Raw genomic sequence first — 18,258 nt, forward strand, 5'->3', positions numbered from 1 at the left:
GACTCACGTTTTCCATCAGACATCTTTGTGAAACCCACAGAAGCACACGAGAAGATCAAGTGAGACCAAAGTTTATTGAACCTGCAGAGAAACCAGATCACTGCTGTGGAGACAACAGCACACTTAGAAATAACATAAATAACAGCAAAGTTACTGAAGACATGAAAACATGGATTACATCTACAATTTAGTTACATAACATTTATTATTGTTTATGTATAAATTACGTCTTGGTCATGCTTTTATTCTGAAAGGCCTGATGAAGAAAATTTTTCTTTTTTATATAAAAAATTTAAAAACTAAATTAAGAAAGTTAAATTTTTCCAGCTTCTTTATAAAAGAAAATAACAAAAACTCTCCATTTGAACTTTCTGCCCTCAGAGGTTGTGTGAGGTTTCTTTCATGAGGAGAACAAACAGAATATAAACCAGTGTGTTTACAGTAAATGTGTCAGGTCTGAGCTGCTGTGTGGACCAGTTAGAGAGCAGCAGCTGGATCCCAGTGGTTGGACTGGTGGACGACTTCAGTGAGGAGTCGATGACATTTGGCTCTGGTAGAAACTCTGCACACACAAACACACAGGAGGAGAATATAAGCACAAAGCAGAGCCTCTCTGTTCTCTTTATATACAGCAAAGCATCAGGACATGTCAGTGAACGCATCACAGTTACAATAATGTAACTTATTGAACTTGGACACATTTTGTGCAGGTGTGTCAGATCACACAGCATCTGCAGACACACAATCTTGTTTTGATACATTTTAACTGCAGGATGAAAAATAAACTGATTAAATAACATCAAATTGCTCCATCTTAACAGGTTACTGGCACCAGAATATTTAGTGGAACTGGTGCTTGTGTCCCAGTCAGTGTGTACATCCTGAGATGCTGCAGCCACAAACCTGTTCACTGTTCCCAGCTCACACTTAAAGACGACTGAATGTTTGCTGTGAGGACTCCTCGATCCTGGGACGACCTGCCTGAAGAAATCTGGCTCGCCTCATCAGTGTCGTCTTTTAAATCCTTGTTAAAGTCTTGTTCATATCATAAGGCTTTTTTTTTTAATCCGGTTGTTCAGTGATGACGCGACGAATCCTACTTCTGGGTCTAAAGTAGTCTGCGTTTAATATGGCTTTTGTGTTGTTAACATGTTTAATGTTATGTATTTTCTTCTATTTGATCTCAAAAAGCTCCTAAAACAGTCAGTGATCACTGTTGACCTCCCTCGGCTTTTATTACCGCTAATCATTTATTTAAGCTCAGTTTTTAAAACCTTAGGATGTAACTACAGCCCAGCCCATGCAGCAGTATATGAATGACTAACCTCGTATTGTGAATGGATTATCTCAGTTGTTCTCCTGGCTGAAGTTTGGTCCTTTTACAGCATCCTGCCATGCGATTACATTTGTTCCTGACCACCGACAACACTCACGGTAACTTTTATCGAGTGGAAAAAAAGTTAGCTTGTTTATATTATGCTAGCATAGCTGTGTCGCTAGCGGTCACGTAGCACATCATTATATACCAGCTAGCCCAACTTCAGTAACCCTACAAACGTCACTGCTGTTTAGTTTTCTGTCTTCATTTATGCTGGAAGTGATAGCAGAGCTGTACGTTTTAATTTGTTTCCAAAACCCCGCAGTCAGGACATGCTATATTGTATTTAGATAGAAGCTAGCGAACTAACTCCCTGCTAACTTCTAACTCCGTTAAATGTCATAAATTCCGTTTTCATGGATGCCTGGATGTTAAACTCAATTGTTACACCTGGTAGAGCAGAACGCTGATCATTTTATTAAAGATGAAAGACTTTAGACAGTTTTTCAACTCTCAGTAATGCCATAGTGATCGTTTGATATATGGACCTGCAGCGGAGTTTAAGCCCAGACACGGCTAGTGACGTCAGACTGAACAACCGGATTGTATTTTATGTTTTCAAATTTAGATAGTATTTGGATAGATACTGCCCCCTTGTGGTCATCCTACAAACAAAGTAGCATGCAGAAGCTGCATGTTGCATATAATGATGTGATGAGAATCCTTTGCAGGTTACACTTTTAAGAAAGTTAATGTTCAATTTTAGAGAACGACTGGATGGTTCGAGTAACAGTATAATTTTAGCACTTACAGATCCGACAGTGAGTGGTTCCCCCGTTACTCATCCAGTCTGAGAAAGCACTGGTTGAAGTGTTTGTGTATTTATTGATTTCTTTTAAGTAATTGTGTTTTATGTATTCCTGCCCGTGTACTGCCCTGTATGACCCTGCACATTGTGCTGGCTCTGGATCCAATGTGTAACTGACGCCACCAACATTAACAGAACACTTACATTAGAGCCTCTTACTGTGTGTTTTATTTGGATTTGCAGCAATCAGAATAAGAGAAACTGTATTAGCCCCAGATGAATATTGAGTTAAAAAAAATTAATAGTTAAAGGGGCCGCGAGTCATACTTGAACCTGGGCCGGTCGCTCCCAGCCGTGCAATATGACTACATGCTCATCCAACTGAGCTAAACCTGTGCCTGTCTGCGCTAAAGCACCAAAATTGGAGAAGGCATAGCCTAACATATGAAACCAGAAATGTCCGCTGTGTATTCTATTTATTTCAACACAGTAACTGTATTCTGATTACTATCTATTTAAATGTAACTGTAATAGAATACAGTTACTCATATTTGTATTTTAAATGTGGAACGCCGGTACATGTATTCTGTTACTGTTGTTGGTTTAGTTCTTTGTTGCACTGCAGCATGTGACAGTAATTAAAAGCTGCACTTTAGTGCCTAAAAGCCCACATGGACACACGATGTCATGTGCACCTATCAGGCGATCAGTCCACAGAGAGACAGATGTTACGTGTAGTTTTAGATATCTGACATTTAAATCGTGCATAAATGATCAGTATTCAGGTTCAGATGTACTTAATTGTAAAATAGTTTTACATCAGATTGCTTCATATTTGTTTGTGGCACCTGAGAGTCCTCAAAAGTTACACACAAATCATTGCACACATTTCTAAATCTTTGTTTACGCTCATGAATAATATCATACTCGTTTGCAATTCTTCTGAGGTAAATTCTCTCCATACTTTCTCATTGTTTTCTCTCAGCCTTTCAGCTCCACTTTTCTGGGTGAGCGCACAGCAAAGGTAGAGATGGGGCCGGTCACATTAAGACAGTTGATTATGCAATACAGTGTCAGAAATGAAAATCAACAAATGGGCTGCTGCCATTGCTTGCACGGCTGGTGCGCAGTAGGGCTGCCACGATTTGTCGACTAGTCACGATTACGTCGACTATCAAAATCGTCGACGACTGATTTAATAGTCGACGCGTCGTTTGAAGCTTTGTAAGATCGCAAAAGACGCAGGAATAATAGCAGGATTTAAGAGTGTAATAACGGACTGAAACAGAAGATGGCAGCACTGCATGTACAAGGATGCCAGCTGCCGTTAAACCCCGAAGAAGAAGAAGCAGCTGTGTCCCAGAATTCATAGCGCGGCCCAGCTTAGTTTCCAACAATGGCGGTAGCTAGTTAGTTTTAATATTACTCTTATTATTCTTTCTGGGTCACAAAATAAACGTTTAACATATTTTCAGGCGAGAATGTAGCTGTGTAAACCTCAAATATCGGCTCAGTTTATCAGGACACCACATATTTTCAAAAGCGCTCCGACGTTTTCGGAGACGTCTGTTACCCACTAGCTCGATAGCTAGCCGGGGGCTAGGTCACTAGCGCTGTGAGAACACCGGACTCCAGGCAAATTGTTTTCAAACCCACCGCCGTCTTTCGCTACTCAGGTTAAATATATATGAGTCACTTAGATAAATTAAAAATGTTGTTGTTTGGCTTTTTTTTTTTTTAGTATTTTATTTGTTCTTGAGTAAATCAGTTTGTCTGAGATTAAAGTTATAGTTTTTACACAGCTGAATAAACGTCAAGCAGACAGCTGATTATCAGAAGTGTGAGATGCTCCAGAATATACTCCAGTGTCCTGTTATATTTTAGATAGCAAGGAGTTTATTAAACTTCACCGAAACAATCTGCAAATTTCATTAAAATTGAATAAACTATCATCTTGTCTTTATTTTTAGTTAGCACCTTAAAAGCTTAAAGCTGTAAGCTAATGATAGTTATGTAAGAGCAGATGCTGCTGGTGCAATAAGCTGTAGTTTTACGTCCAGTGGATGATGATCTGATTAGTCGACTAATCGCATAAATAATCGGTGACTAGTCGACTATCAAAATAATCGTTTGTGGCAGCCCTAGTGCGCAGTGAAAATAACTGGTTTGTTAGATTACCACATAACAAAAAACCCCTCAATTCTTAGGAAATAGATTCATTTCTTTGTACTAAAAGAAGATCAGTTGTACCTTTCAGCCTCTCTTCTCTTTGGTGATATTCATCCGTATCAGCTGACATCTTCTGTTCTCACTGCTGAGCAGACTGCAGCTCATCACTCTCTGCACAAGAAAAGCCACAAAAAATCAATCAGGTTGGAAAAAACAACCAAAAAGAAGAGTTTCATTAATAATGAGGTCTTTATTTCCTGTGTAGAATTGCAAAGATATTTCTTGGAAACTAACTGGCAGAAGGTCTCAGCAGCGCTGTGGGCCACTGTGGATATTGTGGACAAACTCACGACCATATTTGTTGTTAGCGCCACAAGAATTAGGAAACACACACTTTGCCAAAAACTACAAAACAGAGCTATATATTTGCTGTATATATTGTCTCATGCTATTTGCACACCATCAAGTAAGATCCCAGAATCAGGTCTGAAGAACAGTCAGGAGATCAGGGGTCAGTTATGACTATACATGTGTGATATGCATGAGTAAGCAATAGTGTCCTCCAAAGATCAAATGACATCCACCTCTGATTCATTAAGTTCAACACAGCATAATTAGACACATTCAAACACACGGAAACACATAAAGACTCATGCATCATCATCGACTGGAAGCTTGGTGATTTGATTACAGAAAGTATCCTTGCCCAGTGGGCCGATGTTTTTATGGGCCGATGGATTTTTTTTTTTTTTTTTTTTTTTTTAGGAAGGGTATATATAATGAAAGGTGTTGGATTGGCCAATTGGTCATGATCGACTCTGGGCTGGACCAATTACAGCCGAGGAGGCCGGATGGACCCTCCCCCTTGTTTAGCAATCACGTTTTCGCGCATTGCATGCCGGGAACTAGTGGCAAAACAATCCAAGTACCGCATCAAATGCAAGCATTTGCAGCACCGCAAAACGTTCATTCTCCGGTTCCAATACCTTCTTGCTTTTTCTTTGGCGCACAAAAAAGGTATGTACAAAACAAAAGGAGAACAATGCCGGTCCGTACAAAGACAGACTCGACGAAAAGACAAAGAAAAGATGCGAGGAAAAATCAAAGGAGTGAAAGGGTCAGACCCTTAGGAGCACACAGAGTGGACAAAAGACGTTAGCGTGTTGCCCAACTTTCACCACGCTCAGATTTATAATTATACGGTTCTTGGAGTGAGTGCATACACTCATGAAGTTTAGTAACTTCAGGTCACTGCAACAAGCCCAGGTACAGTTTACCGACGGATGGGTGCAGGACCTTGAAATGCACCGTGTAGAACGAAAGACCATCGTACGAACAAAGGTAAGTTTACCAGTCTCACAAATCGTCGTCATAAATACACATTCGTTAACCGTTTATTAATATAACCTTTGAGCTCAACGGTAATTAATTAGTAGTGGAAATAATCTCTGGTAGCATCACAGAAATGTAGCAGTGACAATAATATTGTATGTTGTAATCGTACTGGGCAATTAGTGATACAAAACAACTGTTTTATTCTGTGAATAAAAGTATATGTTTTTGTCAATGTACCTGTTACGCCCCTAGTCTAGGTGGGTAGGGACGCACATAAGGTTGGAGGAGAGAGAGACAAATCCCCGCCCTGGTTCCCAAGCCAAACATCCAAACCAGTTGTGAGTAAAAAAAAGTGATTTTATTTAAGGACAAGAAGCATAGCTCCAGGGTGAGCCCAGGCCAAAATAATAAACAAAACCAACTAAGTCCGACCAGAAAAGACTAACTAAACCCTAAGAAAGAAAAAAGAACAAACAAATGCCAGAGCTATCCCTCGCTCCCTGACCAAGAAAACAGGAGAAAACGATTCCAAAAGAAAAGGCAGCTCACCCCTTCCGCTTCAGCCCACGAGTGCCTAAGCTCTCAGCTAATGCACTAGGAGCGGCTTTTACAATTCACACTCCCACAAATACACAAGATAAACACAGGCTGGGAAAACCAGGGTCAGGACTGCGATGGCTCCACACTCTCTCTCTCTCTCTTTAAGTTAACACAAACTCGTCGGCAAGGACCGCGGCTTTAGACAGTAACCCAACCTTCTGCTCATTAAGATACACGACAATGTTTTCAGGGAGACATGTCTTGAACTCTTCCAGCAGGATCAACTCCTTTAGCTGAGTTAAGTCCTCCGCGTGACTGGCAGCCACCCACTTGTCAAATAAGACAGTTTTCTCACGTGCAAATTCCACAAACGTTTGACTATCAAGCTTGCGACAGGCACGAAACTTCTGTCGATACGCCCCTGGGACAAGTTCATAAGCCCGCAAAATAGTGGATTTGACAACCTCATAATCCAAGCTGTCCGCAACAGAAAGACTCGCACAGACCTCCTGCGCTCTTCCTATTAATTTGCATTGCAGCAACAGACTCCAGACGTCCTTTGGCCATTTTAAAGTGGTTGCGATGCGCTCAAAAGCAGTGAAATATGAGTCAACCTCTCCTTCCCTAAAAGGAGGTACCAAAACAATCTGTTTGCTAGCGTTAAACTGGTCTATGGTGGGAGTGTCGGGGAGTGTACTTACAGGAACGGGAGCAGCGTCACTCGCTCGAGAACGATCAAGCTCCATAGCTCGAATGCGGAGATGCATGAGCTCGACTTCCTTAGCCTTAGCCGCCAACTCCACCTCCTTCAAGCGAAGGGCAAGCCTGAGATCCTCCGTCACCAAACCCGCCCCAACCTGGCCAGCCGGGTCAAATACAGGAGACTGAATGGCGACAGGAGCTTCCGCCCCCGACGGCATCCGCCCCTTGGAAGGCTTCGGGACGGCCCCAGCAGCTTCCGCCCCCACTGCCGTCTCCAAACTCCCAGACCCACTCGGCGAGGTTTTCTGCCCCCCAAACACTCCCCTGTCCACCAGTCTCTCCACCAAACAGTGTTTAATTTCCGCCTTCTTAGCATTCAACGGAACATCCACCCTGAATAAGTTAGCCACTACCAACAAATCTGCTTTTGTGCACCGCTCCAACTTTTCAATGGAGGGACGTTGCGCAAAATCATCCATGTCAAACGACATCACGAGCAAAGCGAAAAAGGAAAACACAACTCTGCAGACACCCAACCGCATTCGCGCACTCCAGAGCCGCAAAACTCGCGCACGACGTCTCCCCCCCACCACAAACGCAAAAAGGAAACGAACCAATCACACGAACGAAAAGGGACGAGCCCCCATTTATGTTACGCCCCTAATCTAGGCGTGTAGGGACGCACATAAGGTTGGAGGAGAGAGATACAAATCCCCGCCCTGGTTCCCAAGCCAAACATCCAAACCAGTTGTGAGTAAAAAAAAGGTGATTTTATTTAAGGACAAGAAGCATAGCTCCAGGGTGAGCCCAGGCCAAAATAATAAACAAAACCAACTAAGTCCGACCAGAAAAGACTAACTAAACCCTAAGAAAGAAAAAAGAACAAACAAATGCCAGAGCTATCCCTCGCTCCCTGACCAAGAAAACAGGAGAAAACGATTCCAAAAGAAAAGGCAGCTCACCCCTTCCGCTTCAGCCCACGAGTGCCTAAGCTCTCAGCTAATGCACTAGGAGCGGCTTTTACAATTCACCCTCACACAAATACACAAGATAAACACAGGCTGGGAAAACCAGGGTCAGGACTGCGACGGCTCCACACTCTCTCTCTCTCTCTCTGGAGCTGTCAGAGCGGCTTTTTGAATGTGGTCACCTGTTCCATGGTCCAATCAGCTGCTCACTACTCTTCATTAGGGGAGGGACCTGTAAAGAGTCTTAAACACAGTAAAGACACAGAACAAACAGCCCACACAGTGTTCTTATGGCCACAGCCGTAACAGTACCATAATAACAGAAGCGAAACGTAATATTGTGTCAGGACAATTCACTATTTATGCACAATAAACAAAGGAGCATAGCGCGACAATTTCTGTTCAGCGCCAGACTTGCTTGTAACCTATATCACCAATTATGTTATGAAAAATGACGTATTAACTACTACAAAACTCTGACCTTTGTGGGAATGCTTGGAGCAGACTAACATGTGAGCTGGAGTGTTCTGAGACGTTATATTTGGTATATCCAGACCATCCGTCGGCTCTTACTTCGGAAACATGGCTTAAAAAATTTCTCTTCAACGACGTAATTCGAAAAAAAAAACGATCTCTTTACCCGTCGGCTTCCCGTGGCTGACATCATGTTAATAATACAGCAGCTTCTTGCCATTTTTTGGGTTTCTTTTTATCGCTGTGTAACTGAGTTCAATTGAAAGCCTGCGTGAGCTAGTACCTCTTGCCACAAGTTCCCAGAATCCTTTGCGGTTTTACCCCTGAATGACGTCACATTTTCAATCTTTATCCTGGTGGGCCGGTCTCTAGTCAAAATGCCCGGGCCGATTTTTTGTCCCAGTCCAGCCTTGGACAAGATAGTGAATGTAAGTTTCATCAGCGTGTGAACTCTAGAAGGAAAGCACTTAGATGGAGACAATTTATTGATTCATATATAAACAAGTAGGTCCAGGCTCCAAGATCAAGTTTAGGCCCACCGATCAACAGAAACACAGTCCAACATCAGAACACAGAAACAAAAAGGTGGAAAAGAAACATTGAAGTATGAAGGACTGATCCTGGCTAACTCCTGGTCTCACTACACAACTGAAGTACAGATTATTTCATGAGCTTTTCCTCTTTTGAACAATAATGTAGTGAAAGATGAGCGTGCTGATGGAGGAGGCTGTTGGACTGACGGAGCACAGAGCTGCTGGATGGTTAACACAGCAGAATGTCACACAAACTATGAAATCATTAACTTCATAAAGTTTAAATATAAAAGGAATAGAATGCCTTTATTGCCACTATACAGAAGTACAATGAGATACAGAGCATCTCCTACTCAGTGCAAACATGTAGAGGCGGGGTGGGGGCTGCACAGTTTCTGCAGCACTATAGTGGATGGATGATGGTAGAGGCTCCTATGGACCCAGCAGGGTGACAACAACACCCCATCAAAGGGACAAAGACACTGAGCAGCGTGCAAAGAAGCCCACTCACTATAAACATCATGTAAGAAATAAGAACTACAATGGGATCATTGATGGAGCTGGACTGTTGTCAGAGTGCAGCTTAGAGGAGATTCGGAGTAAGGTTTCCTTTGACATGTGAACATTTAATAATGTTCTCTATCCAAATTCAAACTGTTTAACTTATGAATGTTATAAAGTAAATAAACATCTTGTAAATAAGCACAGTTACAATATTATATGATGTATTATTTGTCCCCCTTAGGGAAATTTGTTGTGGACTCAAGTACTGCCACAAATGCTGCCTTCACAGAGTCAATAAACATTAAAGAAATAAGAAAGAAATAGATGCTTTTTTTTAAAAAAAATTTTTATTATCTATAATTACAAAGATACTTGTTAGTATATACTCATATTGCAAATAACTCTAAAAACTGTTATTTAAAAGCTTGATTGCTGTTGTAAAAAAGGAATTATTAAAGTAATTCAGATGCATTTTGGGACTCTGTATCTTCAAGAAAGAAAAAAGCTCATACTGACAGAACTCTGTACCTGTGTGATTACAGACCAATCATCTTGTCTTGAGTCCTCCCAGTTGCACAAGACGTGGCGGCTCAAATTTTGCCTGCTCAGAGAGATCACATACCACGGTCATACCTTATGATGCTCCACAGCCTTCTGCTAGGGCTGATCGATATAATGATATATATCAGATGACGATATAGAAACATCTATTGTTTCATATTACACGCTATCGTTTGTTTTGTGGTGCAGCAAAATAAACTGTTTGCTGCAATATTTTTTCATGGTTTTGATGGTCACTGTAGTGGCTATATTAATTTCTTACATTTCTCTCTTTCTCTTATATTTAAAATAACCACACTACGGACAAGCCACTGTTATTACACGTTGTCAGTAGCAACAACGACGGTAAGCCCAGCTTGTGGCTCCACTCTCCGCTTGTTTATTTTCCACATAAACCTTTCACAATAAAGTATATATATATATATATATATATATATATATATATATATTGCCTATATATATATATTGCCTATATATATATATATATATATATATATATATATATATATATATATATATATAGGCAATGCTGGACAATACTTCCCACCCACTCCATGACGTGCTGGCCAGTCACAGAAGCACCTTCAGTGCGAGACTGAGATTACCCATAATGCACCACTGAATAACACAGAAATCGTTTCTCCCTGAGGCTCTATCTCTGTACAACTCCTCCATCTAATACACAGCACACGCTCTACAGAGAAAATAACAAAGTTTTACAGTTTACAGTCAATCATATATATTTAACCTCTGTAATATTCTGAATATTTATTATTTAGCTATTTGTATATATTAGAGCTTTTTTTATTTTGTAACTTTGTAATATATTGTATTATTGAATTTAGTTCAGTCTGTTATTGTTACTGTTTTTGAGCAGCTGTAATAATTTCCTTAGAGATTAATAAAATATTCTGATTCTGATTTTCCATTACAATCGAGTTCCACCTAGTGTGCATGGGTTCGTTGTGGCAAAGTGGCCATGCTTCCCGTGACAAACACCACAACAACCATGGACGCTGAGGCGACGATATAACTGCTGCTCAGTCTGTGGCTTTAAGGAAGACTTGGGGACCACAGTGCTCGTTTCAGGGTCTCAGCTTTGATTTTGCGTGACAAGACAAACGTGACTCGTCAAGTGCTGCCGCTGACTAGTTGTAGGTGCCATGCAATCTGTTGATGTCACAGAACAGAACCCTGGCAGAATAGGTAGGGATGGGTATCGAAAACCGGTTCTTGTTGAGAACCGGTTCCCACTGTTTCAATTCCTCCTTATCGATTCCAGTCGCCCCGAATGACGTCACCACGTTGCGGAGCGTCATTTACCTGGCAGGAAACACGGCGCCTAAGCGGCTCAAACGCTCAAAAGTTTGATTATACTTTATGAGAACCGATGACAACAGGGCAACTTGCAAAGTAGATATTTCATTTAAGGGAGGAAACACTACGAATATGCAAAAGCATTTGCTCACAAAACACGCGATGACACGCGTTTTTAATTCCGCTCCGGACTCGTGACTCTCAACCCAGCAGCAGCGCTAACGTTTGCACGTCCTCTCCCGTTAATGCGGCAGGTAAATAATCAACTAACAGTGCATATTATGTTAGCGCGATCTGCCTTATCTGCCATTACTGTGCGTTTAGGTGACCATGATGAGAGAGACAGAGTCTGGCTGGCGCTCGCTGGCAGTTCTCGCTGCAGTCTACAGGTAGCGTCTCCTTTCAGGCCAGGATAGACTAATGTTACCGAGCAGTGACTAAGTTTGTGGTAAAAGGCTTGAACCCATTTGCCACAGCAGATGCCCCCGATTTTTGGTAAGTGAATGTGTTTAATTGTAGGCAGGGACATTACTGGATATTCTTGTGTAATTGCCACAGAACAATTTATGTTATACTTTGTTATTGCTACAGAAGAATGTTGCAGCTTTAAGGCAGGGATGACTCCTGGAGTTGCTTTCTCACTGCATATGCTTTATTTCACAATCAGATCGATTCGATAACAAAAACATACAGCAGCTCCTCTCCTACTCCTAGCCCTTCGCTGTGGTGGAAAAAAGAACGACTTCAATCCCCTTCAAGGAACATAGTACAAAATAGTTTTCCTGATACACCAATGGGGCGTTCAATGCCATCTTGTAAATATGATTACTCTGGCAGAGTAACAGTTCAAATGAAAAATACACCAGAACAAACAAGCAAACAAAAAAAGAAGTGTGGGGTACCTTTGAACCAATGAACAAAGTATAACAATTTATACTTTTTAACATAACCCGACCCCGTCAATATGTGATATGTCTCACAAGAATATTTATTTTATTATTTTACATTTACAATTTTTTTTTCCTGGGGACCCTGTGACACCCCATTGAAGAGCCGTAGGCTGGATCTCTCAAGATCTCACTGTTGGGTTTGTAAGGCCATGTTACTCCTAAATTTCTATCTTGTTCAAAGAGAAGATATAAAACAAAGCTCTGAGCTAATCGACCTTAGTGTTCTCCTTTTTTAAAAAAAAAAAGAGAATCGATAAAGAATCGAATCGTTAAACAGAATCGAAAATGGAATCGGAATCGTTAAAATCTTATCAATACCCATCCCTAAGAATAGGTACTAAAAAAAACTGGGTACCAAGTACTATGACCTAATGGAAACCCCTGAAAACCATGGCAAGCTGACCCGAGTAGGCGCTAAAGGGGCAAAGGAAAACAGTGGGGAAAGGACAATGAGTGAATTAACAAGCTACTAGATAAAAGACAAAAAACTCACAAAACACATGTTTTTATATGTGAATAAACAGAAATGTGTTAAAACATGAATGTAAATAAAATATAAATATCAATTATAACTTAAGAGTTTACTATAATAAGGTACACGCCTGGCACATCATACACAGTAACCTGCCTAGACAACTTATGTTGATGTCTTCTAATGTAGCAGAAGATGTATTCATGCACAAGGCAGAGAAATTTTTGCCTCTGTCACAGAGTGGACAGCAGAGCTGTTGTTTTTGTTTGTTTGTTTAACTATTATTAAGTGTGCAGCATATTCAGCAAAAATGTAGCATTTAAGCTAGCTTGATTTAGACTTCTGTGGGAAATTATTTCCTAACTCACGTTGTAACCATTAGTAGTTCACATTATCCAGGAAGTGCAAGTCAGGTTATGTCAAAGGTTTATAGTGTTGTTTCAGGTGTTGTGCCACAAAGTGATTTCCAATGTTTCTCTGTTTTTCTTATGTCTAATATATTGGCTTATAGTGGTATGTTTTGGTAAATAAACTGTAATGAACAGGATTTGTGAAGGGGTTATATATAAAGACATGACTTGTTTTTGAAGTGTCTTTATAACAGCACAATTGTTACAGTCCTTTTGATCACTTAAAATATGCTTACAGAACTGTGATGTTATATTTCTTAGCTAGATCTCTCTGGAAAGCCATATTTTTTTATGTCCATCAGACTTCAATCATATAACATAGCCAGCCTTATCATGAAATTACATGAAATTACCACAGTGTAAAAAAATCAGATAGGTAAAAAACACTTAACTTTTGAAATATCCATTCTTTTAGATAAATATATAGTCATACATATTAGGATATGACTGATTAGCATGCAGTGTTAAAAACAAATACAAGTAAGGCAGGTGAGGCTTGCACTCAAAACTAGTCTTTGAATATCTGACTTAGAAATAAATATACAACGATTTCACTACAGTGTAATACACAAACTACTGCAGAACAATTTTTATTATTACTATTACCAAATTATCAAAAAGGGCAGTTTTGTCAAGTCCATTGCCACATTCAAGTCCCTTTTTAAGCACCTCCCATAATCGCACACAGTCCCATCGCATTAAAAAGACCGTTCAAAATACTCTAATCTCAGGATCAGCAGAACAAGATACGAGATGGGTCCTGGGAACTCCTGCAGGATCGATGCGGTGCTCTTTACCGGCTTGATCGTGTTGGTATCTGCAGGTGGGATTTGACTTTCATCAAATGTATTTTGAAAACTGCAGCAGCGGTGTAAATACAAGACACTAGCATTATTAGCATTAACGCCTGGGAGTTAGTTTAACTTAGCTTGGCGACGAGATCGAAGAAGCGTTTGCACAAGACTGGGGGTGGGGAGTTGAGATCAAGACAATGTTTGGCTACAACATCGCTTTCCACACCCGTCATTGTGTCTGTAGTAGACATATACTGACCACCCGATCTACTAAAGTTCCTGAGAAGGCCTACTAGCTCCTCATGTCAAAGATGGACGCTGAATCGACACCGGTTAGCCCATTTGACAATCAAGCGATACGTCAAAGTAGAGGAATGGGTATTTGTATCTATGTGCAGAATGACCGGTCAAATAATAGCATAGAGTGGGCGGCATCTGCTCTCCAAAACGAAGAGCAGTGGCCGGCCAAATGCCAAGCTAACTAACAGCTAGCTAGCCGGCGTTAGCTAGCACCACTAGCTAACAGTGGTGATTGTTACTGCTGTCTGGATGATAACGTTAGCATAGCTCTTAAAAGAATAACTTTTTGTCACTGTACATATACAACGAAATTGTGGGTGCTGCACACCAACTGTGCCGGAATATAAATAGTAGACATCAAGACTAAATAACAAAGAGGAGAAATCTGTACAATCAGACTATCATCAGTTAACTGCGGTCTCACCCTGGTTTCATATCATAAAAATGAGATTTTAATCAGGAAAACCTGAAGTCTGTACTTTTAAAATTATGTCAACACGTGTAGTCTCGGACTATGGGCGAAACCACACTTGAAACTATTAGAACTATTAAAACTTGTCCTGTGGAAGCACACCCACAACTACAGGACTGCTTTAGAGCCTGGCTGAATACGCAGTCATTTTTGTCCTACATCAAGTGCTGTGCTCATAACACCACTTATTGATATTAAAGTTTATCAACATATTTTAGTCCACGACGATTTACCTCGACGTACCTCCACTACGCTTGTTATTATTATCGTCTACAATCCTTTGCCATTCAGTGCAGGGTGACATTTGAGACAGTAGGTGGCGCCATTGTCCCTTTTAACCGAGAACCTGCACCTTTACAGTTCTGTCACACAAAGTGGACATGAATGACTACTGATGGCTAAGGCTTACGTTTACACCATTGAGCCCTACACTACAAAATGTGATTGATTTAACACTTTGAAGCCGGATTTAATAAATGTTTGTGCCTGTACAAAATATGATGTGGCAGGGTTGATTGGTTGCTGCTGCAGTAAGCAACAAAGAGTAACCTGAGATTCTGACCTTTCGAGCCAAATACGTTTATATTTAAAAATGGATTCATGGTTTTAATGAATCGATATCGCCGTATTCAAGCTAGAATCGACTTTAATCGGAAAATTGATTATCAAAACCCACCCTTAAGGAAATTACCTCCTAACTCACGTTGTAACCCTCCGTTAGTAGTTTACATTATTCACGAAGTCCAAGTCGGGTAATGTCGAAGGTTTATGGTGTTGTTTCAGGTGTTGTGTCACCTTTCCGATGTTTCTCTTGTGTGTAATATCATTGCTTTTATTGGTATGTTTTGGTAAATAGACTGTAACGATCAGGATTCATGGAAGGGTTATATATAAAAATGGCCTGTTTTTGAAGTGTTTATAACCGCGTAATTGTACCCATATTACAATGACTGCAGTTCTTTTGGCCACTTAAAATACTCTTACAGAACTGTGATGTTATATTTCTTAGCCAGATCTCTCTGGAAATCCCAATTTTATGTCCATAAGACTCCAATCATAACAACCCAAATGATCACACTGAATATAAAACGAACGAACTGCATTTCTTGCAGCATAAGCTCTCTGCAGGCCGCTCCTCTCTCCTGACCGAAGATTATCACTGTAGAACAGCCTTACATGACGTGACACCATTTTGTTCGCACAAGGGCGAGCAGTAACGACGGGAAATACCACAGCGAGAGCCTAACACGGCCATATATATGGGACTTCATCTGCTCTGTAACCAGGCCTGAAACAATCTCCTCAATTTATATGTCTGTGTTTTACTTACCCCAACACGCCGAGGCTGTACAAGTCCCAAATCTTTTTTTCTACATTATCCGTTAACGACCGAGATGAAACCAAACGTTCTTCGTCCCCTAGAGCGGACTAAACGGAGGGAACGTCACGAAGCAGTAGGCGTTTCACAAGAGTACACAGCTCCTCCTCCTTTTCTTCAGCGTCGCTACACAAACGAGCCAGTATGCTGAATAAAGGCCGCTCACCAGTGTGCGGAGAATATCTGACAATGTCTATAACTGTGGTAATAGTAATATTTTAGTTACATTACTTAAATTTTCAAATAAATTCTTACTTTAGACAACTGAAAGAGTAAAATTATGCAAAGACCTTGATGTAATTATTTTAGCTCCCTGAAACATGTCATTTAAATGAAAACCTTTAATAGAATTAAAACAAATATTCTGAATATAATATGATTCAGATTTGATTGATTATAATTATCCTTTTATGCTGACTGTGTGGTTACTGTGTGATTACTGTGTTTAAACTACAAGTAGATGTGCTACAGACTAAATCGTTGTATTATTTCTGTCCTGGGTTTTAACTGATTAATTCAGATTTAGCAATTTGATGATGCATCCTCCTTAATTGTTAAAAAGTATTGGTGATACAGACCCTTTATTTACTTGGTATAGGATTGATAACAAATCTTGCAGTGCCACATGCCGCTGCCAAGGACGGCATGCTCAGGGTGCAAATCCAGTTTATAGATTATTTTTATTCATCTGTACACTTGTTCTAACAGGTCTAATGGTCAGGGTCACTTGATTCAACCAGCATAAACCACGGACTCATGGTCTCTCTCTGATTGGCTGCTGTAGAAGTAAACAGTTTGACCTTTAACCTCTCTGCTCTGTGTTGTTTCCTCTTCAGACCAGGAAACCATCACAGCTAAATCTGGACAGGATGTCACTCTGCCATGTCGAGCTCCAAACAACAACGGTGACATTGTAGAGTGGAGCAGAACAGGCCCGAGAGATACGTTTGTCTTTGTGTTGAAAAACAAGAAGCCCAACGGAGATGTTCAGGACCCATCCTTTAAGAACCGTGTGGCTCTGCAGGACAAAGATATGAAGGATGGAAATGTGTCTGTGATTCTGTACAATGTGACGGCTGCTGATAATGGAACATATGAGTGTCGCATCATTGAGGCAGGAACAGCCTCATATGCCCTCATCAGCAGCATCACCCTGAGTGTTGTTCCTCCAGGTGAGTGAGTAGAGTTGAGTGTGTGTGTGATCAGAGGTGAAGCTGCTTCCTGGTTGTTGATGTTTGTTTCTAAAGATGTTGTTGATGAGACTTTGTAGAAAGCAGCTGGTCTGAGTGATGTGATCAGAGTGCAGTAGATAATGTCTGACAGCAGTTTGAAGAGGAAATGGATTCTGTTCTGTTCTTCACTCATCACCTACCTGACAGCTGACACCTCACACCTGTTTCTCACCTGCAGGTCACACAGGAGGAGACACAGAGGATGGATCTGCTGGAATGAAAGTTGGTCTTCCTGTTGGGGCTATTGTTGTCGCTGCTGTTGTTGGTGTTTGTTTTTTGATCTACAGAAAACTTAAACAACGTAACCAGGGTACATACGAGCCTCCAGTTGAATGTCAGCCTGTTGGAAATGTCTCAGTGTTTTCCAGCTGATCTGAGACTCCTGCTGTTACAGAGGTGACACTGAGCACTCAGGGTAAAGCCAGTTGTGGTTTTTCAATCATGTAAGTGAAACAGGAGCAAACTGAAATGTCACACATGCCATCAAGAAGTGGCAAAAAAGATTTTTATGGGTTTTAAATGTTCTTTTAATTTTAGTCCAGGAAACCTTTTCAGGTTTTATGTTTAAACGTCCATTATAGAGTTGGTTTTTATGGGTAATAGAAAAATAGTTCAGTAAGTTTAGTATTATAAAAGTCTAAACTGCTTACAAAACAAATGTAAGGTTACTAACATCAAACATGTTCTGTTTGTACTGTGAGCTGTAGCTGCTACTTCCTGCTCTCGACCTCCTGCTGAGCTAACGTCTCTTTAACTTTACTTTTAATATCAAACTACCTGCTGCTTCACTTTGAACAGATAAAACACTCATGTTTATATCACAGAAGCTTTTAATATTTACTATATTCAGCTTTAAGCACTGCACACACTTCTTAACTTTGTTATTGCACACTAGTTGTTTATTTTTCTTTCTGCCTTAATAAAAACTTTCTGACTTGTCCAATCAGTTCGTGCAGATTTCAGGGACTTTATGATCAAAATGTTTTACTGTAAAAGTGCCTTCAGGTGGTTGTTGTTGTTG

At 40.6% G+C, this 18,258-nt stretch overlaps 2 protein-coding genes across 4 annotated transcripts; one reads left to right on the plus strand and one right to left on the minus strand.

Annotated features, from left to right (window-relative positions):
* Positions 1-298: 298 nt before the first annotated feature.
* On the minus strand, positions 299-8,146 carry LOC113017250 (uncharacterized). 3 transcript variants are annotated; one of them, XR_003271431.1, is made up of 3 exons: positions 8,023-8,146; positions 4,377-4,466; positions 299-562 (listed from the first exon to the last, which is right to left on the minus strand). XR_003271431.1 is itself a non-coding variant. In XM_026160406.1 (3 exons), exons 1-2 carry the CDS (start codon positions 7,412-7,414, stop codon positions 4,380-4,382), a joined length of 630 nt encoding a protein of 209 aa, XP_026016191.1. In that variant the 5' UTR covers positions 7,415-7,529; the 3' UTR covers positions 299-562; positions 4,377-4,379. The 3 variants fall into 3 exon arrangements, 1 of the variants encoding a protein (XP_026016191.1); XR_003271430.1 differs by lacking the exon at positions 8,023-8,146 and adding an exon at positions 5,868-5,946; XM_026160406.1 differs by lacking the exon at positions 8,023-8,146 and adding an exon at positions 6,872-7,529.
* A 4,556-nt stretch (positions 8,147-12,702) lies between these two features.
* Positions 12,703-17,185, plus strand: LOC113017296 (cell surface A33 antigen-like). Its single transcript, XM_026160466.1, has 2 exons — positions 12,703-13,884; positions 16,842-17,185. Exons 1-2 carry the CDS (start codon positions 13,815-13,817, stop codon positions 17,183-17,185), a joined length of 414 nt encoding a protein of 137 aa, XP_026016251.1. The 5' UTR covers positions 12,703-13,814.
* Positions 17,186-18,258: the final 1,073 nt, after the last annotated feature.

Source organism: Astatotilapia calliptera, unplaced genomic scaffold (genome assembly GCF_900246225.1).
Source record: "Astatotilapia calliptera unplaced genomic scaffold, fAstCal1.2 U_scaffold_1, whole genome shotgun sequence".
NCBI lineage: Eukaryota > Metazoa > Chordata > Actinopteri > Cichliformes > Cichlidae > Astatotilapia > Astatotilapia calliptera.